The 26,497-nt window shown below is 44.5% G+C and overlaps 1 protein-coding gene across 1 annotated transcript in view; it reads left to right on the top strand.

The window, feature by feature from the left end:
• Nucleotides 1-26,497, top strand: part of LOC141257881 (T-cell differentiation antigen CD6-like) — a 217,246-nt gene that overhangs the window by 158,758 nt on the left and 31,991 nt on the right. Inside the window, exon 10 of the mRNA XM_073672888.1 lies at nt 18,297-18,401. Coding sequence (XP_073528989.1) covers nt 18,297-18,401 — 105 coding nt within the window. The remainder of the gene's footprint in view (nt 1-18,296; nt 18,402-26,497) is intronic.

The following is a 26,497-nucleotide window of genomic DNA, read 5'->3' as shown; positions in this document are numbered from 1 at the left end:
GCATGATGTGTAATGAGGGATTCACTACTAACATTTAAGAAGGAAAACTGATTAGTAGCCTATTTTGGAGAAGAAGAGGTTAAATGGAAGGGAAGAATCTCCCCTATAAGTTATATCTCAATCCACGTGTTGGTAAACCCAAAATGACATGAGAGGGATTTTAATCCAAAAGTATCAATTTTATTAGAAAATATAAAAGTTACATAGCAATATGAATAAAAAAGGGAAGGAAAGGAGATGGTAGGACAACTATGAGGGCAGGGTTAAGGAAATAAACCCTGCAAGGAGACTAACATCCCTGAACCAGCATTAAGAATAAACTAGGTGTACGTATGAGCTGCCGATCAAAAGATAATAAAGTGAAGGGAAGTATAAGTCATGTCAGTCTGTGTCTTCACTAGCAATAACATTCATAGCAAAATGTAGAATATGGAATATAATACTCAAGGTAATGGTATTAGAATGTAGACACATAACAGCATGACAAATCGTGGGGCATCAGAACATATAGTAATGCTACATGAATGTATAAGTAGGTAGATGGCGCTATACAGGTAACATTATGCAGATAACATTAAGGTATATAACAGTGATACACAAATGTTAGTGAATCGATAGCGCTATGCAGGTAGCATTACTGTCTGGTCAGAAGCAGCAGCTCTATAGGATATTGTTTACCTTGTGCCATATGAAAAGCAGTTAAGGCAGCGTGTCCTGGAATGCTGGGGGGATGTGTAACAGCCTCGACGCGCTTTTCGCCCTGGGAGTGGCTTCGTCAGGACGCGTGACTGTTGTATGGTGAGGGAACACCCTTTATGTAAAAGATGGCCAATCAGAGTCGCTCGCGTAATGGAAGCCCCGCCCCCAGTGATGACGCGGTCGGGCACGTACGCCGCACACAGCTGATGAGAGGGAATCCTCTCTGTTGCTGCGGCGATGCATCCTGCCCTAGATGCCACCGGGGCGGAAGTTCACGCTAGAGCGATCAGTGATACTGAATAGAGGTGTGTAAAAGGAAAAGCTATATAGAGATCTTAGCTGCTACGCACAGTACAGCGCAGCATGGACACACGGAGTGGCCATCTCACAGTGCCTGAAGCGCTGCAGATACAGAAGCAGGGAATAATAATAAACATGATTATAATGAATGACAGGAAATGGAGGTCGTAATATGAGTATGGGGGAGAAAAATAGATAAACATGTCCTCCTCCTCCTAGACCTGTCATCTGCCTTTGACACAGTGGACCATTCCCTCTTACTCCAGACCCTCTCATCTCTCGGCATCACAGACTTGGCCCTATCCTGGATCTCCTCATACCTAACAGACCGGACATTCAGTGTCTCCCACTCACACACCACCTCTTCATCTCGCCCCCTATCTGTCGGTGTCCCCCAAGGTTCAGTTCTAGAACCCCTGTTCTTCTCCATCTACACCTTAGGCCTGGGACAGCTCATAGAGTCTCGTGGCTTTCATTATCACCTCTATGCTGATGACACACAGATCTACCTCTCTGGACCCGATATCACCTCCTTATTAACCAAAATCCCACAATATCTGTCTGCTATTTCAGCCTTCTTCTCTGCCAGATTTCTAAAACTTAACATGGACAAAACAGAATTCATCATCTTTCCGCCATCTCATTCAACCCTCCCAACTGACCTATCTATCAACGTCAATGGCTGCCCACTCTCCCCAGTCCCTCAAGCTCGCTGCCTTGGGGTAACCCTGGACTCGGAACTCTCCTTCAAACCACATATCCAAGCCCTTTCCACTTCCTGCCGACTCCAACTCAAAAACATCTCCCGGATCCGCACATTCCTAAACCATGAATCTGCAAAAACACTAGTGCACGTCCTCATCATCTCCCACCTTGACTACTGCAACCTCCTGCTCTGTGGCCTCCCCTCTAACACTCTCGCACCCCTCCAATCTATCCTAAACTCTGCTGCTCGACTAATCAACCTGTCCCCCCGCTATTCCCCGGCCTCTCCTGTCAATCTCTTCACTGGCTCCCCATTGCTCAGAGACTCCAGTACAAAACCCTAACCATGACATACAAAGCTATTCACAACCTGTCTCCTCCATATATCTCCGACCTAGTCTCCCGTTACATACCTGCACGCAACCTCCTATCCTCACAAGATCTCCTGCTCTACTCCCCTCTTATCTCCTCCTCCCACAACCGTATACAAGATTTCTCCCGTGCTTCCGCCCTACTCTGGAACTCTCTACCCCAACGTATCAGACTCTCGCCTACCGTGGAAACCTTCAAAAGGAACCTGAAGACCCACCTCTTCCGACAAGCCTACAACCTGCAGTAACCACCGCTCCACCATACCGCTGCATGACTAGCTCTACCCTCACCTACTGTATCCTCACCCATTCCTCGTAGATTGTGAGCCCTCGCGGGCAGGGCCCTCGCTCCTCCTGTACCAGTCGCTGTCACATTGTGTTCAAGATTATTGTAATTGTTCTTGTATTATACCCCTTTTTCACATGTAAAGCGCCATGGAATAAATGGCGCTATAATAATAAACAATAATAATACCATGCAAGATGTAGAAATATACATCTTACATAGGCAGAATAGTTGTATAGGTTATAAGCATCATGTATGAAAAACACATATAAGTACACCCAGTTTCAAATGTATCTAAGTGTCCATAATGAACAGGGTTAGATAGGTAATGCATCCATCGATGCATACAGAAAGGGCCACAGATAGGTGTCTAATAATAAAAAAGGGGATAGAGTAAAGGGAAAGAAGGGGAGGGGGGGTGTATAAAGAAGGGGGAAAGAGGAGGAAATGGGGAAGGGAGAGAAAAGAGGGGAGGGAAAGGGGAAGGTGAAAAAAGGGGGATAGGGAGGGGGGAGAAAGGAAGGAAGGGAGAGGAAGGGAGGAGGGGGAAGGGAAAAGGAAAAAAAACAAAAAAAACACGTGGTACAAAATTATTGAACAGTAGTTTCACATGATAGGTTAAGCAAGTGTACAAAAACAAGATATATATTGAATTTTTACATTATAACACTTGCAAGAGACCAAAAAGAGACAGACAAAAATGCATGAAAGTTAGTTCTAACAGTGAGGGGTTTCAATCAAGCATCTCAGGATGCCGAACCTCATCCATAGGGATAGACAAGTTCTTGGCTTTTTCTTAAAGAGTAGACAGGCCGTATTAATTGTTCGTTGTGATTTCTCCCCGAATCCTGGATCCCGCTAGATAGACGAACCAATGTATCTCCATGTGGTAACAGCAACACAGATCTGAATAGAATAAACAGTCAAAAAGAAAAAGTGAGCTAAAAATATAGAGCTAAGGGATAAACAGTACCACGGGGATATTAAAAAGAGAGTAAGGGGTGTCCCGTTAAAAACAGCGCAACATTTTTACAAAAAAGACTTGAAACTGACCATATCGTTCAGTCCTTTGGGGGAAATGGTGTCTAATGTTACTAACATTTAAGAAGGGCCTGGATGCCTTCCTTGAAAAGTATAATATTACAGGTTATATATACTAGATTCCTTGACAGGGCGTTGATCCAGGGAACTAGTCTGATTGTCGTATGTGGAGTTAGGAAGGAATTTTTTTCCCCAATGTGGAGCTTAGTTTTGCCACATGGTTTTTTTTTGCCTTCCTCTGGATCAACATGTTAGGCTATGGGTTGAACTAGATGGACTTAGTCTTCCTACAACCTTAAAAACTATGTTACTATGTTCTTTGAAGACCAACCTACGGAATACTCTGGGTAGTACCAACTGCCGGTTTTATCCTCCTTTACGATGCTGGATACCGTCTTCACTGAGGTAGAGCTTCGACCATTCTTTAATTAAAACAGATACTGCTGGTGACTCATGGTCTCTCTCTCGTTTACTTGGAAACTGATTTTTGTCCACATAGATTAGTATTCTACCAATTTTCTGATCTTCCGTTGTGCTCTACGGATTTTCTCTTTTGGTAGTTGTTGAATAGACCGGGGGTGATCTTGTTCTCTTGCTTTTATGGTGGTTTCCACCGTCAACGGACACCACAATGGTGTGTCTTCCTCCTGATAAGCTTGGGTAGTGCTCTCAATTGCTTCCAGACTGACTTCCTCTGAGCATTCTTGCATGAACTTCTCAGGCTCTAGTGGAATTCTTGACAATCCATCAGCATCCGCATTGCATTTTCCTGGCCTGTACTTGATGCTGAAATTGAAGTCAGGTAGTTCAGCGACCGATCTCTGACCCGTTACATTCAGTTTGACTGTAGTAAGGACATAGGTCAAAGGGTTGTTGTCAGTGTATACCTGTCAGGGATCACCCACAGGGACGACACCGGGGAGATCACGCAATATCTCACCATGCTGTCACACTGTTGGTACTTCGTCCGGAATTGCGAGCACACGATCCAGACTACTCACTCCTTGAGCATTGGCAAGCACGCAGAAAGCATTCCAGCTCCAGGAATATGTGTGTATGCCCCGTTCGGTTGCTGCCAGCTCCACGATACCCGATTATAAATATTATTCTCTGCCACCACCGTCCACATTTGAAATATAATACAGGCCTGGGCGGACGCCTGCATTTTGGTAATGTATATGGCTTCGGGGGAGGGAACGATTACAGGACAAAAGAAACAGAACTATTAAATTTTATATTTAATCCAAAAGGGAGGCAGTGTTTAGGAAAAATTATACAAGGATGGTAGAAAGGAGACATTAAAATACATAAGCAGTTACATAAAATAAACAGGATAAAAGAAGACAACTTACACTATACAGTTCGCAGGGATGAATCAGCAGAGGTGGAGGAGGGGCTCCCCAGCTGATTTCAGCATCATCAAACGCGACCCGTTGCTTATAATCCTAAACCCTGGGCATGAGTGAGTCTGTAATGTCATGGGTTCTCTTATACCTAAGGGGGAGATTTCCCCACATGCCCCTTATGGTGACATCATGTGGGCTGGTCTCCAGCCTGTACATTTTTATTAAAAATGCTAACTTCTGTGATAACTCATCGCTCGTTGATCGCAGAAGCTTGCAAATGACACCATTTTTCCCGTTATGATTTTATCTTCAGTTAGAGACCACACATCGCATAGTTGCAGTCTGCTATTATGTTTTTTTTTTGCGCTACAGCTCTACAAAGCATTTTTCAACGGCAGAAAATAATCCGTATCATTCCCTCGCTGATTTTACCTCCAAAAATATAGGTCCAGTTATTATGCATGGACCTTACAATATTTCATACTTCATTTCGGAGTCGCTTTCCCAGTTACACACAAATTATTGTAATCCTGCCACTAATTGCCCCCTGCGTCTTTCAGGGACAAGATGCTTGCATTCTAAGTAGCTCGGTGGCACCTCTTGGCTGCCAGTTGTTTGTGTAAGCTCTTACTCATGGCTGTGCTAATTGGGGCTTTTGTGCTGAGCAAAAGGGGAAAAAGGGAGACACTGTAGATTGTCATCTCTGGACTGTCAGCTCTCAAAAGATGGATAAGGGAGGGGGTGAAGAGAAGTTTTAGAGGAATGGTCAATATCTATGACAGACTTTCAATATTCCTCAATATTTCCCTGACATCTCCCCTCTTTGAGGTGGCGTAATGGGTGATTTACCGATCACCCCTTAAAACCCAACCCCTGGCCGACCCTTCCTGCTGCTCCGACAAGCTGGGGATCCAGCTTTCCGATCACCCTGACAGGTTCGGGATACATTTTCCCCACACTCTTGACAGGCTATGGCTACCTTCCTCTCATACTCCTGACAGACAGGGGGACACACCTTCCTCCTACCTCACCTGGTTGCAGGGCCTATATTTCCACCCCTCATGGTTACCTGGGGGACCGGGCTAGCTATGGGGCAGCTACGACCGGCCATGTCAGTCTGTCGTGATACTGGTCGGCGGCACGGGACCACTTTCCCTATGATCCCCGTGTTTCTCCCCATCCTTCCTCATCACCTCTGGAGCCGTGCATGGTCAAGGGCAGCTGCTTCATGACTACATGAAGCAGCTGCCCTTGACCATGCCACTATCTAGCGTGACACTGGTCAACTGCACGGGACGACCTGCTTCCTGGTGTCCGTGCCTGCCCCCCTTGCCCCTAGCACCTATGCTGGCTAGCTTTAGGGGATCCTCAGCAGCATCACTCTTTGGGTTGAGGTGGATGAGTTCCCCTTTACCACAACACACACTTTTATTATATAACATATTGACAGTTTTGACAGTGGCATTATATGACATATCAGATCTGGGAGGGTTGTCAGGAATGTATTGGGCAACCAACCGTCCCAGATCAGTTCCCAATAGAGGGGAGATTCTCTGACACCCTCACTTTCCTTAACCCCCTACCCGCACCCCAGTTCAGGAAAACTCGGGCCATTGGTATGGGATGGCGAACACCCCGGTGACAGTCAAGGTCTTCCCAGGAATGAGTTCCTCTGGTAACATGAACTCAGGGCGGATACGGGTATGTTCTGCGCCAGTGCCCTTAAGGCCGACAATGACAGTGTTGCCCACAGTAACGGTTTGTAAGTTCTCCTGGGCCCGGCCAACCTCTCCACCCACAAAAAGAATGGCTGCAGTAGGCTCTGGGGCCTCAGGTGTGGTGTTCATCTTCTGCCTCTCCTGGCAGACAAGGTATATGTGACCCGTTTGGTCACAAGTATAGCACTTACGGGAGTCAAATGCAGTCCAGGTGCTGGAAGATGGGGCAGGACCCGCTGATGGCCAGCTGGCTGGAACACTGGGAACAGTTGTAGACTTACCCCCCTTCCAGCTGCTGGCGGCTGACTTCTGCACCTCTGGTGTGCGGTTGGCCTCATAGGTATCCGCGATCTGGGATGCTTTGGCGGCTTCCTTTGGCTCCCGGTCAAGCAAAAACTGTCACACTTCCACTGGGCAAAGATGAAGAAACTGGTCCTTCACCATCAGATCCTTCAGGTCCTCGAAGGTGGTGACTGACAGTCATCGGATCCACTGCTCAAAGTTGATTCTGAGCCCGTCTACCACATCACTGTAGGTGTCATGTGGTCCACGTTGGAGGGCTCTTAACTTTTTCCGGTAAACCTCCGGAGTCAGTTGGTACTTTTTTATCAGGGCCTGCTTGACGGCCTTGTAGTCTCCATCTTGTTCCTGAGGGAGAAAAGCAAACACCTCCAAGGCTTTTCCTCTGAGTCCTGGAGTTAAGTACCTTGCCCACTGGTCCGTGGGCAGCTGATACTGCCTGCAGGCCTTTTCAAAGAATCGCAGAAATATGTCCAAGTCCCCATCCTTTTCCATTACAGGAAAATGCTCAGGACGGGGTTTAAAGCTGTTGCTGCTGTTGGACTCACAGGTCTGTGTGGTGGAGGTCTGCAGCTGGATCCGGGCTAACTCCAGCTGGTGCCGCTGCTCATCTTGCCACTTTCGCTCAGCAGCCTCTCGGTCAGCATGTCGCTCAGTTGCCTCTCGGTCAGCTTGGGCCTGGCGCTCAGCAGCCTCTCGGTCAGCTTGGGCGTGGCGCTCAGCAGCCTCTCGGTCAGCTTGGGCCTGGCGCTCAGCAGCCTCTCGGTCAGCTTGGGCCTGGCACTCAGCAGCCTCTTGGTCAGCTTGGGGGTGGCGCTCAGCAGCCTCTCGGTCAGCTTGGGCCTGGCACTCAGCAGCCTCTCGGTCAGCTTTGGCTTGTCGCTCTGCTTGCTCCTGGAATTTCAGGTTCAGTTAGAGTCGTCAATCATAATCGTCTGCGGCAAGCTGCTCCAAGGCCATCTGCATGTGGGGGTCCACACTACCCTGGCTGCGGGTATGGCTGGCAATCACAGGTTGGACCCCTGCAGCAGTGCCATCCGGGCCTTGGCTGGCCGCCCCATTATCAGGGCTCTGCTGTTGGACAGGCTCTGCGGCACGTTGCAACAGTTCAGCAGTCATCTGGGCCTTGGTTTTGCCCATGGTGCCAATCTGTCTCAGCTCACAGAGAGCAGTGATAGTGTCCTCTGACTGCTGGTGATACCAGGGCTCTCCCCGTGTAGCTATTATTGCAAATAAAAGTTAGTATAGAAAAACAAGAGAAGGGAGGGATGCAACCGATTTACGAACAATAATGTCCCCGATAAAAAAATATTAAAACACTGAGTCTGATTTCTTAAAACTCTGCACAGAATTCTCGTAAGAACGGTGCAAGTTTTCAGTGACAGGAATGATTGCTCAATCCAGCCACTGATGTTCTGTAATATCCCACCGCTTGCCACCAATTTTTCAGGGATCACCCACAGGAACGACACCAGGAGATCACGCAATATCTCACCGTGCCGTCACGCTGTCGGTACTTCGTCCGGAATCGCGAGCACACGATCCAGACTACTCACTCCTTGTTCATCGGTGAGCACGCAGAAAGCGTCACACCTCCGAATTCCAGCTCCAGGAATGTGTGTACGCGCCGTACGGTTGCTGCTGACTGCACGATACCCGATTATTATTATTATTCTCTGCCACCACCGTCCAGATTTGAAATATAATACAGGCCTGGCCGGACGCCTGCGTTTTGGTAGCATATATGGCTTTGGGGGAGGGAACTATTACCGAACAAAAGAAACAGAACTATTACATTTTATATTTAGTCCTAAAGGGAGGCAGTGTTTAGGAAAAATATATACTAGGATGTTACAAGGGAGACATTAAAATACATAAGCAGTTACATAAAATAAACATTATAAAAGAAGATAACTGACACTATGCAGTTTGCAGGGACGAATTAGCAGAGGTGGAGGAGGGGCTCCCCAGTTGATTTGAGCGTTATTGAACGCGACCCGTTGCTTATAATCCTTATACCCCCCTGGCAATGAGTGCTCCTCTAATGTCCATGGGTTCTCTTATACATAAGAGGAGATTTACCCACACGCCCCTTGTGGTGACATCATGTGGGCCGGTCTCCAGCCTGTACATTTTAATTAAAAACGCTGACTTCTGCGATAACTCATTGCTCGTTGATCGCAGAAGCTTGCACATGACACCATTTTTCCCGTTATGATTTTTTCTTCAGTTAGAGACCACACATCATATAGTTGCAGTCTGCTATTCTGGCATTTTTGAGCTACAGCTCTATGTAGCGTTTTTCAGCGCCAGAAAAATATCTCTATCATTCTCTCGCTGATTTTACCTCCAAAAATGCAGGTCCTGTTATCGTCGGACGCATGAACCTTAGAATATTTCATATTTCGTTTCAGATTCGAAGTGTTTATAAGCTTCTTTTTGAAGCTCGGGAAACAAGTTTTCCCAGTTACATGCAAATTAGTGCAATCCTGCCACTAATTACCCCCTTTGTGTGCCAGGGACAAGATGCTCCCATCTTAACGAAGTTATAACACTTCTGGGCTGCCAGCAGTTTGTATGTGTGAGATATTTTGTTTTTTTTATTTTTCGTGTCGGAGTCTGAGCGTCTGGAAGTTTCTGTTGAACTCTCTTTGAAGCTTGGGAAGCACACTTTCCCAGTTACACACAAATTATTGTAATCCTGCCACTAATTGCCCCCTGCGTCTTTCAGGGACAAGATGCTCGCATTCTAAGTAGTTCGGTGGCTCTTGGCTGCCAGTTGTCTGTGTAAGCTCTTACTCATGGCTGTGCTAATTGGGGCTTTTGTGCTGAGCAAAAGATGAATAAGGAAGACACTGTAGATTGTCATCTCTGGACTGTCAGCTCTCAAAAGATGGATAAGGGAGGGGGTGAAGAGAGGTTTGAGAGGAATGGTCAATATCTATGACAGACTTTCAATATTCCTCAATATTTCCCTGACAATACCTCAAACTCTTTGCTGTAGTAGAGATAATCTCTAAATCGTTTACAGATAGCCCATTTCAATGCCAGGAACTCCAATTTTCCGGAATGTAGATGGTAATTCTTCTCGGCGTCTGTCAACGTTCTAGAACCGTAACCGATAACTCTCGTTTTTCCATCTTGATACTGATACAGGGCAGCTCCCAGTCCAACTTGAGAAGCGTCACAATGAAGAACAAATGGTAAATTGAAATCAGGATATCCCAAGACAGGTGGTTTTACCAGGTAGTCTACTAGTTCTTCCAATACCTCCTGGTGGTCTGCTGTCCAGAAAATGGGCTGTTGGGACAAAACGACATTGTTTCTTTTAAGCCCGGTCCTACCCGCGTTCTTCTTTTTCTCAGTAGGTGTTGTTGTCTTTGTCGCCCCCCCCTAAGAGGAGGCATAGTGGGGCGGCAATCCTGGAGAAGTTCCGAACGTAAGTATGATAGTAGGAGAGAAATCCTAATATCTGCCTCAACTCCCCGCCGGTAGAGGACCGCTTGTCTTTTAAGGCGGAGCGATTTCTGCTGGGTCCATGGTATATCCTTTTCTGGACACAATTTTCCCTAAAAATCAGACTTATCTTTTGAACAGTTCACACTTCTTTGGGGTCAACTTAACTCTGTATTGTTGATACCATTGTAATACGGTCCTCACGTGTTCAACATGCTCCCGGAAGGTTTTGCTGTGTACCATTGTCATCCGAGTACGGCTGGCAGATATCGTCCCTCAATCCTTCTAAACATGTCTCCATGCTCCTCTGGAATTCTGCTGGAGCTGAATTGAGCCCAAACGGTATGTGAATCCACTCATATAATCCCCATGGTGTGATGAATGCTGTCAAGGGTCTACTGGACTCTTCGACCAACCCTTGGTGGTATGCCTTACCCTGATCAAGGACAGAGAACCAGGTCCTTCCTGATAGTCTATCCAGCATATCTATGATCTTTGGTATCGGGTATCGATCAGGTACTGACTTTCGGTTTAGTTCCCAGTAATCACAACAGAGTCTCAACGTACCGGCTTTCTTCCTAACACAGACAATAGGAGAGGAATAAGACGACTTCGACTTTTGGATCCAACCTCTGTTGATGAGATCTTGTAAATATTCTTTCATTTCACGATGTAATGGTTTTGGCGCAGACATGTAACTTCTGGTTACTGGGGTCGTGTCTTTCATTTTGATTTTCAAATGCAACAACGGGATACAGCCTGTATCAGAGTCATGTTTGGAGAACGCATGACACTCTTCTCTTAGCATCTGTTTTGCTGCCGCTAGATCTTCAGCACACAACTGTTCCAGGGGTACTGGAGGATCCCTGGACCCCGAGGTGGGTTGCGCTATTTCCTCCCCTGGGAGACTCCTGTTCCTTGGTGGGGAGACTGAATTCAGTGTAGACCCCTGGGCTGGTCTCACACTGGCTGGATATACCGTTTTAATGGTTTCGATGGGACCTAACAGTCTTTGGATGCAGTCTAATTTCGTGTTTCATAGTATTCATTACCGGTACTGTCACTCGAGCAAACCTACGAGTAGGAATCGTAAGCACAGTCTCACCTTGAACTAGGTCTTCTGGAAGTTCTGAGGAGTCTTTTGGCATGAACAGTCTTTTCTGAACTACCCGGACTCCACACCTCACCCTTACCATTTGTTTGGTTTGCAGGGATGATGGTTGGGCGCAAGCCTACTGTCAGGGAGATATTGATGTCAGGAAAATGTTCTTCCTTATTTCCCTGACATGGATATTGACCATTTCTCCCTTTTGGTCAGTACAAAGCTGTCTCCATAAAAATCTCAACACAAAGCCCCAATTAACACAGTCCAGAGATGACAATCTACAGTGTCTTCCTGCAAATTATCACCCACAGCCAAAATAGCTCAAACAAGCAAACTGCTGGCAGCCGAGAAGTGTTATAACTTAGTTAAGATACGAGCATCTTGTCCCTGGCACACAAAGGGGGTAATTAGTGGCAGGATTGCACTAATTTGCGTGTAACTGGGAAAACTTGTTTCCCGAGCTTCAAAAAGAAGTTTATAGACATTTTGACTCCAAAACGAAATATGAAATATTGTAAATCTCATACGTCCGACAATAATGGAACCTGTATTTTTAGTGGCTGGCAGGGACAGCTGAGGAAGGTATACATAGTTTTTCATTGCTGTAAGCAAAATCAGGGAGCTGTAGTGCAAAAACACCAGAATAGCAGACTGCAACTATGCGATGTGTGGTCTCTAAATGCAGGTAAAATCATAATGGAAAAAATGGCGTAGTTTGCAAGCTTCTGTGATCGAGTGATGAGTTATCGCAGAAGTTAGTTTTTTTAATAAAAATGTGCAGGCTGGAGACCGGCCCACATGATGTCACCACAAGGGGCATGTGGACAGAACCCATGAAAAATACAGGAGCACTCATTGCCAGGGGGTATAAGGATTATAAGCAACGGGTCACGTTCGATAATGCTCAAATCAAACTGGGGAGCCGCTCCTCCACCTATATTGAATCGTCGCAGCGATCTTTATAGAGTAAGTTGTCTTCTTTTATCCTGTTTATTTTATGTAACTGCTTATGTATTTTAATGTCTCCTTTGTAACATCCTTGTGTATATATTTTTCCTAAACACTGCCTCCCTTTTGAATTGAATAGTTCTGTTTCTTTTGTCCTGTAATCATTCCCTTCCCCGAAGCCATATACGCTACCAAAACGCGGGCGTCCGGCCAGGCCTGTATTATAATTCAAACTCGGCCGGTGGTGGCAGAAAATAATAATAATTGGGCTATTGTGAAGCTGACAGTGACAGTACGGGGGTGTAAACACGTTTTCCATGCATTGGAATCCAGAGGTGTGACACCCATATGCTCACTGGTCGCTTGCCAATACCTAAGTAGTGAGTAGTCTGGATCGTGTGCTCGCAATTCCAGACAAAATACTGACAGCATGACGGTAACTGCGAGATATTGCGTGATCTCCCCGGTGTCATCGCTGTACAGTTCCTGACACCTACCTTGACGTCTTTTAGGTACATTGTATTCTGTGCTTTCTTTACTCTATGAATCACGCTTTCTACCGCGGCATTGGGTATGGCGAGTGATATGGCGTTTGCATAAACCACCAACGACCCTGTCTTGTGTCTCGTGATGACCTCACTGATTACATTATAACCCAGGATAGGATCCTCTGCCACATTCTGATCACTGGTCACGAGAAAAGGTACCAAAAGCTCAATGGTGTTGCTGTTCTTCGTGGCCCTGAGTTGGAAAGTCACTTCCACCCAGCCTATGAAAGGGATTTCGGTCTGGTTGATGGCTTTGCCGTGGAGTTCCACTGGTCCCAAGAGTTCTTTTAGTGACCGAAGGAAAGTGTGTGGCAGGTAGCGCCTTCTCCATTCTTCATTTAAAAGGCTCGCTTGGGCTCATGTGTTCCACAGTGCTTTTACTAGGAGTCCATCTAGCTGGCACTGTATAAAGCGCCTTTCACCAATTAAGCTGATGAGGCTATCTTTACTGACTGAGGAATCCTCCTCCCAGGCATACATCGTTTGAGTTCCTCACTGGACATTAAGGAACTGATGCCCCTGTCTCCCTTGCAGATGTTGTAGACGGGAACACACTTGGGGATAGTACTGATGCAGCCGTTTACCTCATGCGCCGTTCTCCTATTACTCCCTCCCAGTCAGAGCTGGCAGGCCTCTCTTTTGTTGGTGATTTAAGGTGCCCTCTCGAAGGTGACACTGGAGGGTCTCTATGATGATCTTCGGACTGGCCACCGGGGGTCTCCATCTTCAGCTCACTCATTTTGGTGATTTTAGGAGCAGAGCCTTTCTTTAACTTTTGTTAGCTCTCTGACTCCAAACTAGCGGCCTCATTCATTTTTTCAATTAGGACTTGATCCAAAATGCCAGGATCTTGTAGGTATTGTTCCAGCTGCAACTTGATATCTTTGCTGATTAATCCCATTCCCAATGATCTCAAGAACTTCTTCTGGACTAGTCCAGCATCAAACTTCTCTTCCGCTTCTACATCTCTGGATGCAAACAACAGTCTATCCTTCAGTTTAATTGCACTGAACTAGACATTTTGGGTTGATTCATTATTTTTCTGTGAGAGGTTAATGAGTCGGTGGAACAATTCTGAAGTACTCTCTTCTTTATAGTGCCCTTTTAAAATCATCTTCAGCTGTTGCAAGGTCAATTTACTTTTCATTTCTAGCATACTACGGAGGTTCAGTCCTGGGCTGATCGCTTTCACCACCCCCTCAACGATCTCATCTGGCTGGTAGCCTTTCTGTAAGCCTGCATCGATCTGGTGCAACAAGTTCCTATAAGACAGTCTCTCTTTCTGTTCACACTCTCCAATTTGTCCTATGATCTTGAATTCTTTCCTTATAGTGATTTGTGGTTTTAGGGAGGACTGTCTCCCTGATTTATCTAACCCGAGCAGGTTAAAGGACCTGTCTGAGTCTATCACCTGGTCAGAGGTTTTGGTCGATTCCTGCAGGACTGTTGTTAGGGCTTTGAATTGTTCTTTCAATTCCTGTAGTTCAGTCTGTGGACAGAGATTCCCACTTTTGGTAATTAGTGCAGCCCCTCCATCCTCCAACTTCAACCTGGTTAGAAACTGTGTTATTTCCTGGAGGAATATCCCCATGACGTCTTCAGTTTCTTTCTCTCCCAGCTCATCCATTTTTGCATTAATGGCAGTTAACAGTTGCCTGCGGTTGTGTGCTTTAGAAATCTGTTCTTCTGACATCTTTATATGTTCTGCTACTGTTCTCAATTCTTCACAGATTAACTGAAGAAGCAGCTCACTAATTCTGTCCATTTGTATTTCCACATCCATTGCTGCTAGTGAGTTTTTCTTTAGGGTTGGTCCCCTTTAACTGGTGTATCAGAGATAAATTGAGGTGCTGTGCTGCTGTGTTTTTCCAGACACTTTTCCTCTTCTCCCTCTACACGCTAATTCCCACTCAGGATTTCCCGTACGGGCCACCAGTGTTACACGCACGCAGCTAGGTTCAGATAGGGGAGAGACAGGTTACATGAATTCTTTGGAATCCTGGGGGAACCATTACTCAGGGCGACCATACACCATGTGCTGCAGCTTCTCTCAGGCACACAGGGGTATTGACCCTCAGGCACAGACACATAGGTTGTGTCACTTGCTGACCAGACACACTTGACAAGAGTCCTCATAAACGGTAGAACAGTAGCATTTAATAGGAAGCCGCACAGTCAGTGCAAGTTAAGTCTTATGAGCAACAGGCTCCAGTGACAGTACAGTTTCCTTGCAGCACAGCAGTTCACAGTTTTTCCAGTAGTATAGGACAGCACAGTTCTAATGCAAAGGCACATTAATGAACACAGTATTCTTTACAGCACAGTGAGATGGAGGAGGTGGGGAGGGTTTGCTGAGGGAGATGATCCCTTTGACACCATTTCTTACAGTCCTTATCTTTCTGCCTGACAATACTCTGCATTTTTAGTTCTGGAACTCTACCTGACCTGTGCTTAGCTACACCCCTGACTTGAATCCTTTTCACTTGCAGGGGCGCTTCTGTGAGATACAGATAAAGAACACACACACCACCTTTCTCTTCGGCTCCAGCCAGACAGTAAACAACTTACCCACAATCCCCCTGGGGCTCTGCTAAAACACTCCACTTCTCCTGTGACGGTGTTACTGCATGCTTCTTGAGCACAACACTTCCTGTCTCATGTGCTTGTGTTACTTCTAATAGTGCTGAATTCTTTTAAAGCAACAGCACTACTTCTGCATGTCACACTCTGCAACAGCTCTACTTCTGCATGTCACACAAGCCCTTATAGCCCACCTTTTTATTTTGTGGGGTTGAAATTCAGATGTCTGCAGACTCTGCAGAGCTTGTCAGTGCAGAGCGTCTCAGTGCAGAGCACAAAAACCTTTTTTTTCATTTGCTAATGTGATAGTGCAAGCTATAGTAGCCCACTTTGTCATTTTTTGGTGGGTGAAATTCAGCTGTATGCACAGTAAAAAAATATATATTTTTTCTCTTGCTAGGCAGAGTCCAAAAAATATTTTTTTCTGTGACAAACGTGATATACTCTGCTAAAAGCCACCTACTACATTAGTGGCGTTGAAGTTCAGCTGTTTTCAGAGTTTTCTCTGTCTATGCGTAAACACATGTCCCTATTGTTGCCCAACTCTTTGAAAATACTTCTTCTGTCTCGACTACCTGTCTATTGTAAGTCTCAGCCCTTCTTAGGGCTCTTTCACACGTCAGTATCTCCAGTACGTGTGGTGCCAGTTTTCACACATACTGGAGACACTGACACACGTAGACCCATTCAAATGAATGGGTCTGCACACGTCAGTGTGGCCAAAACACGCTGACATGTCTGTTTTTTACATGCTGCACGGGCCGCAAAATTTCCCACACGGAAGACACACAGATGACATCCGTGTGTCTATAAGTGTGACACGTACCGGCTCCTGGGAATCAGTGGTACAGTTAGCGCTTTTCCCAAGTGCCAGGTGCTGAACGCTGCCATCATCATTGTTCCCTGTGGGCGCTGTGATCAGCACCAGTAGGGACAATGATGACAGTAGTAGTGTCTGCTCCCGCAGTGACCAGCTGTAAAAATAAAAATAAAATAAAAAAAACCTTATACTCACCTGTCCGAAGTGTCCCCCACTGTAATTCATGCGACCAATCATGCAGAGGAGCCAGGGAGAATGACGCGCTCCAGCGAGCAGGCTCCGGAGCTGCGCTCAGTGAGTGGTATATCTTCTTAATATTTTCTGAATATTTTCTATGGCATCTGTCTCATAAATAACCAGTTATTCTACATCCCAGGGACTGTACAGTGGAATTTAAGCATGGAATTAGTCTAATCCAGATCCTGTTCCTGATATTATGGGCCGCGTGCCACACCAACACTGCGGCATATAAACATACACGAAGACTAAGAACACTCTGACAGTCGAAGCACGTTGGGATTTTTTTGCTCTGTATTTTTATTTTTTAATTGTACCAATTACCTACTGAAGTTGATAGATCTGATGCTGGATGGTTTTTCAGCATAGTTTGTCTATCGTTTGCATACACGTGGCAGTAGTGCGATTCTGGAATAGGATAGCTGGTGTCTCCATATTACTCTTTGACAAATACTGCCACACCATGACCGGACCACATATTACCATCACACAATGATCAGTATGGTGGCATTAATCCGTCATTATCAAAAACCTCAGTACTAACTCTAATATTACCAGCAGTGACATTTTATACAGACGCTCTGTAGAGGGGTGGTGATGCCTTCAATTGAAGTAAATGATTTTACTTTTCTTCTTCATCCGGTGCAAACTGCTGTGACTTACTTTCTGTAAAGATGACGTACAGCTGGAAGAATAGTGTCCTCCATTCTGGCTCCTATACAGTAATACTGTTACCCAATCGGCCGCCTACAGTAAATTTATCCTTCTCTTGTTGGCATAAACTAATAAAGTATATTCCCCATTCTGACCCCGTATGGTAATTGTTACCCATCCTGCAATATTGTCTCAGGTCCAGGCCCATTTTTTAATAATGTCCCTCGTCCTGGCACACTTCTCCACTACATTTATTAAAAAAACAAAAATAAACAATTCTTCTTCCCTGTCTCCACTCCCTCGACTTGCATTGTCCGCTTCCTCCTCTATAGCAGGTGCAGGGGGTAGGGCAGTGCATGGCAGTGATGTCATGTGCCATCCATCTATACCTATTGTGGTGCAGGGAGCTGGTGGTTCTCTACATCCACACACATCCAGAGAAAATAGGCATCAGTGTGCTCCCATCTGCCATGGGTCTGGTTATGGTCGCAACCTGTATGATTGTGATTGTTACACCCCTAGTCTCCATGATATAATTGTGTGTAGAGCTCCACAGTCTCCACAATATAATTAATAATAATAATAATAATCTTTATTTATATAGCGCCAACATATTCCGCAGCGCTTAACAATTCACAGGTTCATGTACAACAGTCATAAGTAACATAGCTAAAGATAATACAATAATTACAGCAAAAATAATGACGACCCTGCTCCTAAGAGCTTACAATCTACAATGAGGTGGGGGTGACACAAAGTACAATGGCTTATTTACAAGTATGGTCCAGCCATCTTGAGGGGATGAGGGATAGATAGAGGCTGCATGAGCTTATCACCAGCCAGTATCTAGTGCTGATTGTGTGTAGAGCTCCACAGTCTCCATGGCATCATTGTGTGGAAGCTCCATAGTCTCCATGATCTCCATGGATAGAAGGCTCCATAGTCTCCATGATATCAGTCTTCATGGCATCAGTGGGTAGTAGGCTCCATAGTCTCTGTGGTATTATGGGCGATATGATCTCTACTGTAGTCTGCATGGTATCAGTGGGTGGAAGGCTTCATAGTCTCCCTGGTGTCAGTGGGTATTATGTGTTGTACAGTATTATATGTTGTGTAGTGTTATATATTTTATTCGACAGTCGTGTACATTATATATGAATCGTTATCATTTCATTGTTTTAGTGCCAGCTTCCATCCCACTAGTGCCTACCATAACCACTGCCATGGAAGACCAGGAGGATTATGGCTTCAGTGACACTAACCCAGTGCCTCTGGTTACATTTCATGGTGAGTATATCCCTTTCATGTGTTCATCTGGAAATGTTTCCTTCTGATTAGAGAATGACATCACTGTTAATAGCATGTATGACATCAGAAGTCGGCTGAGGACGATTCCGGGAGTGTGAGTCTTATTACATATCCCGATAACCTGCCCGTAAGAGCTCTGGTTAAAGATACAGCTATATAGTCAATCACTGCCCATAGAAGAGAGTGAATGTATGTATGTTTGTATGCATATTGTAATGTATTCACACAGTGTGATAAAGAGTCAGTGACCCAAGTTAGTCAAAATTAAAAATCTTTATTTTGGCAACTTAGAACAAAAAGGCAAATGTTATCCTCCAGATCACAGCCGGATTGTTCGTCACAGTCCATAACACTCTGTTGCCGTGGGCGACTGCACCACCGTATCCCTCGTGGGTGCATCAGTGGCTTTCCCTTGCTCTGGCCTGTGTTTAGTGTCACACAGACCTGTACTGCACAGAGCTCCTGCTCTCACGGTTCCACCCCTCACTGTGTCTGGGGCGCAGTTACTGACAGCTCAGCTGTCCAATCTTGTACAGGGGCGTGCTGGAGCTGTCAGTACTGTGATTGACAGCTCGACCATCCAATCTGGTACAGGGGCGTGCAATAGCTGTCAGTGTGGTGATTGACAGCTTAGCTGTCCAACCTGAGACTGGGAGGCATTGGCTATCTTCAGGTGTTCATTATCCCAGGTGATTGCCTGGCTACTTAACTGAGCTGTTTCCCCCCAGATCTCTGCCAGACGTACATTCAGCTAGTGTGTGTGGTTTGTTCTCTGTGCCTTGAGTTCTGTTTATTGATCTTCTGTTGCCTGACCTTGAACCTTGTTCTGACCATCTGTCTGTTTAACCCCTTCTGCTCTGATCTGCTATCCTCCTGGTATTCTGATCTATGGAACATTACCTGACTACGCCTTTGCCTCTTTTCTCTGTTTATGACGTACCCTCCTGGCTTTGACCTCGGACTCCTTGACTATCCCGTCTCACGGCCTGGCGGTGAAAAGTGACTCAGCGTCACATCAAGCTCGCAAATAAAACACTGACACACCCAGAGCTTAACTGAAAGTTTAAATGTGAATCGTGGACATGGGCCACTCCTACGACCTGGAGTGGTGGGAGAGGCCCGCCCCACTACCAACCTGCAGATCTCTCTAAGAGTAACTAGTATAATGGGAGTTTTCCGGCAGACCATACGAGGTCTGGGGGGCAGTGAAAATATTCCAATGGATGGGAAAACTGCTGAACGGAAGGAGAACAGCTTGGAGAAGGTCCCCTGGAAGCATCTCTGACTTCCAGATCGCTGCAGAGATCAATGCTGTCACACTTTTACTCCACTTTAAGGTCTGACGATAAAAAATTCAAAATCAACGAGAAATTGCAGTTGACAGGTAAAAAATAATAAGAAACATTTTTTCCTGTATAATGACTTGTATGTAAGTCAAAATTTTAAAAGGATTTTCAAAAATATATTTTAAGTAAACCAAAATTTAGTTTTTTAATGAAAAAATTGGAAATTTCAGTGTAATTTATGAAGGAAGGAAGAACTGCCAAAAATTAGAGACTCAAAGGGGATTCAGATAGTAACATAGTAACATAGTTTTTAAGGTTGAAGGAAGACTAAGTCCGTCTAGTTCACCCCATAGCCTAACATGTTGATCCAGAGGAAGGCAAAAAAAAAACACGTGGCAAACACTAAGCTCCACATTGGGGGAAAAAATTCCTTCCTGACTCCATACGACAATCACACTAGTTCCCTGGATCAACGCCCTGTCAAGGAATCTAGTATTTATAACCTGTAATATTATACTTTTCAGGAAAGGCATCCAGGCCCTTCTTAAATGTTAGTAGTGAATCCCTCATTACACCATCATGCGGCAGAGAGCTCTATAGTCTCACTGCTCTTACAGTAAAGAATCCGCGTCTGTGATTAAGATTAAACCTTCTTTCCTCCAGACGTAGATGATGTCCTCTTGTCCCCGTCTCAGGTCTCAGAGTAAAAAGATCAGTAGAAAGGTCTTTGTACTGTCCCCTCATATATTTGTACATAGTAATAAGATCACCCCTAAGCCTTCTTTTTTCCACAGTAAATAACCCCAAGTGTAATAACCTGTCTTGGTATTGCAGACCCCCCAGTCCTCTAATAACCTTGGCCGCTCTTCTCTGCACCTGCTCTAGTTCAGCTATGTCTTTCTTATACACCGGAGACCAGAACTGTACACAGTATTCTAAGTGTGGTCGCACTAGTGACTTGTATAGAGGTAAAATTATCTTCTCCTCATCAGCATCTATGCCTCTTTTAATGCATCCCATTATTTTATTTGCCTTTGCAGCAGCAGCCTGACACTGGCCACTAAACGTGAGCTTGTCGTCCACCAATACACCCAGGTCTTTTTCAGTGACAGTTTTGCCCAGTGTTTTACAATTAAGCATATAATTATACATTTTATTTCCTCTGCCCAAGTGCATTACCTTACATTTATCCCTATTAAAGCTCATTTGCCATTTATCAGCCCAAGCTTCTAGTTTACATAGATCCTCCTGTAATATAAAATTGTCCTCCTCTGTATTCATTACCCTGCAGAGTTTAGTGTCATCTGCAAATATTGAAATATTACTCTGTATGCTCCCTACAAGGTCATTAATAAATATGTTAAAAAGAAGCCGGCCCAATACTGACCCCTGTGGTACCCCAATACTGACCCCTGTGGTACCCCACTGTTAACTGTGACCCAGTCTGAGTGTTTTCCATTAATAACCACTCTTTGTTTCCTATCACTGAGCCAGTTCTTAACCCACATACATATATTTTCCCCTATCCCCATTGTTCTCATTTTATGTATCAACCTTTTGTGTGGAACCGTATCAAAAACTTTTGAAAAGTCCATATACACAACATCCACTGCATTTCCTTGGTCCAGTCCAGAACTTACCTCCTCATAAAAGCTGATCAGATTAGTTTGACACGAATGGTCCCTCATAAACCCATGTTGATATGGATCATGAGGTTCTTCTTCAGATACTCTATTATTGCATCTCTTAGGAAACCCTCCAGGATTTTACCCACAGTAGAGGTTAAGCTTACTGGCCTAGAATTTCCAAGTTCAGTTTTTGTCCTCTTTTTGAATATTGGCACCACATTTGCTATACGCCAGTCCTGTGGTACAGACCCTGTTATTATGGAATCTTTAAAGATTAAAAATAATGGTCTATCTATGACGTTACTTAATTCCTGCAGTACTCGCGGGTGTATCCCATCCGGGCCCGGGGATTTGTCACCTTTAGTGATTTTTAGACGTCGCTGTACTTCGTGCTGGGTTAAGCAGGTGACATTTAATGGAGAATTTTTGTTATCACTGATCATGTTTTCAGTCATTCTATTTCTTGTGTAAATACGGTTGAAAAAAAATCATTTATCACATTGGCTTTTTCCTCATCCTAATCCACCATTTCACCCAGACTATTTTTAGGGGGGCCAACACTATCATTTGTTAGTTTTTTACTATCAATGTAGTTAAAGAATATTTTGGGATTATTTTTACTTTCTCTGGCAATGATTCTCTCTGTCTCAATCTTTGCTGCCTTGATTTGGCTTTTACAGAATTGATGTAATTTTCTGTATTTATTTAATGCCTCATCACTACCTACTTGCTTTAGTTCTCTAAATGCTTTCATACAGATACACCCTGTATTAGACATTAAGGAGGGCCTCATACACATTTTGTTTAAATTGTCATGTAGTGGTACTCCTGTACTCATAAAGGCTATGCACTAAGTGCAAATCCTGCTAAAAATTACAAGCAGGGTCATCCATACACCCTTGCAGGGCTGGCTTCAGGTTTTTTTTGGCCCCCGGGCGAAAGTGTCTAAGTGGGCCCCTTTAACACATACTACGATTCATGATGCACAGATACGGCAGAGAAATATAGGTGTGACAAAACGGCCTAAAATCTTAATAAGCCAGAAATTTAGATTTCTTAATCCAAGAGAAATACTCTATTATCTTTGTGTATTTGTGTCTGGTCAATAAGAACAGACAAGTATTTGTATAGCCCTGAATTTGGAATTCTATTCCTTTGGAAACAATCATGTTTACTATGCTAATGACAAATTGTACTAAAAGTCAGCAAGATGTTTATGTACAACAGCCCCTGTGATACCAACTATGTAAATAGATTAGCTCAAACAATGATAGCTGAGCCCTGCACCTTTACCTCTTACCTGTGACGGATGACCTTACACAGATGTAAATATAAACAGGGATGTCTGTAGTGCTGGAAGCAGAATCAATGAGAGTCAGAAAGACTTTACAAGGGGAATGAGAGACATCCTTCAGGACAGCAAATGGATTGCATGACATTACACAAATAGACACAGATTTGAATTCTATATGATTCTAGCCTAAGGATATCAGCCCTGACTGGAAAAATACAAATTTGCTCCATTAACCATCAGAGAGACCATGGATAAATTTTGGAGAGACCATGGTGGGACGAAGAAGTCACCTGGCCCCATGGATATGTTGTTTCGGGTTGCCAGGAAGGACCCACCAGTCACCTGGAACCCATGGAGACATTCAGAGAAGCCAGATTGGGACACGCCGGTCATCTGGCCCCATGGAAACTCTTGGAGAGGCCAGGTTGAAACCCTCAGGTCTCCTGGTTTTGTATCTCGATTGACTGCTAGCTTCCTAAGCTTACCGCTGCCTCCTCTCTGTGGGGGCCCGCCAGAAGCAGGGAGCCACTGGTTGAGGTAGTTGGCCCTGGAAGTCTCCAAAGTTACAGCTGTTCTATCCCAGGAGGGCGGAGAAGGAAGGGTGAGACTATGTAATGTTGTACCATCTTGGGTATTTGCTGGGACTGTTCGGTGTTTATTGTCCATTTGGTGGTTCAATAAAGTAGTACCACACTGTTTTACCCGCACCCTGTGTTGTCTGAGTAGCGTTACGCCCACGGAAGACCCTGGTTCTTCACAATAGGTATAGTACAATGCAAAGATTTCACTTACTTCTTACATTTCATGAGTGATATCTATTGTAAATTCTACAATAGCTGAGACTCTGGAGAATCCTTGCAGCGTACAGTGCATGCCCTGGGGGGAATCAAAAGTTTTCATTTTAGACCAGGCAGTATGGTCTTTCATACCGTATTATGGGCACCACATAGTCCTCCATACAGTATTATGGGCACTACATAGTCCTCCATACAGTATTATGTGCACCACAAAGTCTTCCATACACGATGAGCCCCATATATTGCTCCATGCAGAATGATGAGCCCCATATATTGATTGATCCATCAATGTAGATAGCAGGGGAGGGGGGAGGAAAGGAAATTCAGCTCACCAGCATGTGGTCCAGACACAGTCCAATCTGCACAGTGGACCTGGGACCAGGTGGATAGCCAATGTCAAAAATAGAAATTCCAGCGAAAGTAAGTCTTAAAAGGAATCCATTTACTTAGAAAAAAGTTAAAAAGCACACGGCAGTGTACAAGCCAGCAGAAGTAAATAAATGTACACTTTTCAACCTACATGGTTTGTATTACAACAAACCATTTTTGTTTTAACTATTTTCTAAATAAATGGATTCCTTTTAAGACTTACTTTTGCTGGAATTTCTATTTTTTATATATTGCTCCATGCAGTATAATGGGCCTCATATATTGCTCCATACAGTGATACACATACAATATAATGAGCCCCATATATGGCTTAATTCAGTATTATAGGCACCACATAGCCCTCTATACATTATAAAGCCGCATATATTGTTTCATACAGTATAATGAGCCCCATATATTGCTCTATACAGAATAATGAGCCCCATATTTTGCTCCATATAGAATAATGAGCCCCATATATTGCTCCTTATAGTATAATGAGCCCAATATATTGCTCCATACAGTATGAGCCACGTATATTTCGAACCGTTTATAGTATGGTGGGACGCTGGCACCGGGCCTGTCCTGACTCACATGCTCCATAGCGCACCGGTGTCCCCGATGGTGAGTGGGCCCCCCACTTGCCCAGGGCCCCGGTACTTGCCCGGGTGCACCGGGAGGTGACGCCGGCCCTGCACCCTTGAAGGCACCAACTGTAGTGCCTCATTCATATATTGTGAACAAAGTGTAGTTGTGGTACTCCTACACTCATAAAGGCTTTTCACATAAAGAGAAAAGACAGGAAAAAAATTATAATGAGGGTCATCCATAGACCCTAGAAGGCAACAATTGAAGGGCCTCATTCAAATATAACATTAAAAACACTTTATGTGCTACTGTCATCTAGTCGTGTGGAAAAGTCAGGTCTAAGCCAGGCTTTGCTCATTGTTATCAGAGTGGGCTCGTCAGCACTTTCTGTTGACAGGCGAAAACGTCTGTCTGTTATGACCCCCCTATGGCACTAAAAATCGACTCAAACAAGACGCTAGCGGCAGGGCAGCACAACACCTCCAAGGCATAGAGGGACAGCTTATGCCAGGTGTTCAATCTGAGACCCAATAGCTGAAGGTCACAGAGGAATTAGGGAGTACACTGGTTTGGTCGGCCAGGTATTGCTTGACCATTAGTGATGAGCGAGCATTAAAATACTGGGGTACTCGTTGTTCGAACTGTGCTCAAATGACATGGGATCAGCATGGGGAAGACCTCTGGAAGCATTTCTGACTCCCAGATCACTGATGTCTGCAACGTTGTCAGAGTATTACGCCCCTTTTACGGACTCACAATAAAACATACAAAAACGAAACCAAAATAGATTTTCCTGGGAAATATGTTAAGGAACATCCTTTCCAGGGTAATGACTTGTATATAAGGTAAAATAAATAACCAAAAACAAAAATGCTCCTCCACACCTTGGGCTATGTTCACACGTAGCGTTTTTGATGCGTTTTTGCACTTTTGCATTGCTTTCAACCAAGACAAATGCATTCACCGGGAGATGTTATTTTAACATTTTACAACCTTATCTGGCCATGTGGTGTGTGACACATCATCAGACACATTGTGTTTCATTTATGATGGAGGGACTCTGAAAGTCACAAAGCCTATTTTTATAGGGCCATCAGGCGGCCCTTACTATTCTTAAAGGGCCAGCAGTCGGCCCTCGCTATTGTTAGAGAGCCATCAGCCGGCTATGCTTTGTTGTTCCCATTATTAACGAGTGGGTCTCCTATACTGGTATTGCATATGCAGTGACTGCAAGGGCTGCCAAAATCTGGGAAAAACCCCACTAACAATTTAGACACGCATAGAGCTGGGCCACAGTAATGACATGTTCCCATTAGAAAGTAGAGGGTCTGCTATACAATTATAGGGTATGCAGTGAGTGCAAAGGCTGCCAAAATTTAGGAAAAACCCCACTTAAAATTTAAAGACACATAGAGCAGGGCCACAGTAACGAGTACAACATGTTCCCATTAGAAAGGAGCGGGTCTGCTATGCAGTTATAGGGTATGCAGTGAGCCCAACGGCTGCCAAAATTTAGGAAAAACCCCACTAACAATTTAGCCCCTTCATGACCGTGGCATTTTCCGTTTTTGCTTTTTCGTTTTTTGTTCCCCTTCTTTCCAGAGCCAGAACTTTTTTTTATTTTTGTTCAATATGGCCATGTGAGGGTTTATTTTTTGTGGGACGAGTTGTACTTTTAAATGCCATCACTGATTTTACCATATCGTGTACTGGAAAACGGGAAAAAAATTCCTAGTGCGGTGAAATTGAAAAAAAAAATGCAATTCCACAGTTGTTTTTTGTTTTGTTTTTTACCACGTTCACTGAATGCTAAAACTGACCTGCTTTTATTATTCTCCAGGTTATTACGAGTTCGTAGACACAAACATGTATAGGTTCTTTTTTATTTAAGTGGTGAAAAAAATTTCCAAAGTTTGCTTAAAAAAAAAAATGGCGCCATTTTCCGAGATCCGTAGCCTCATTTTTTGGGATCTGGGGACGGGTGATGGCTTATTTTTTGTGCGCTGAGCTGATGTTTATTTATTGATACTATTTTGGGGTAGAACCGATGTTTTTATCGCCGGTTATTGCATTTTATTGCAATTTTGTGGCGTAATTCTGGCGTTTGGAATTT

The sequence above is a fragment of the Phyllobates terribilis genome, unplaced genomic scaffold, assembly GCF_046119375.1.
Source record: "Phyllobates terribilis strain yellow unplaced genomic scaffold, ASM4611937v1 Scaffold_3__8_contigs__length_932513732, whole genome shotgun sequence".
Lineage (NCBI taxonomy): Eukaryota > Metazoa > Chordata > Amphibia > Anura > Dendrobatidae > Phyllobates > Phyllobates terribilis.
Note: the sequence above shows the minus strand (reverse complement) of the source record. Positions and strands in the feature narration are given on the sequence as shown.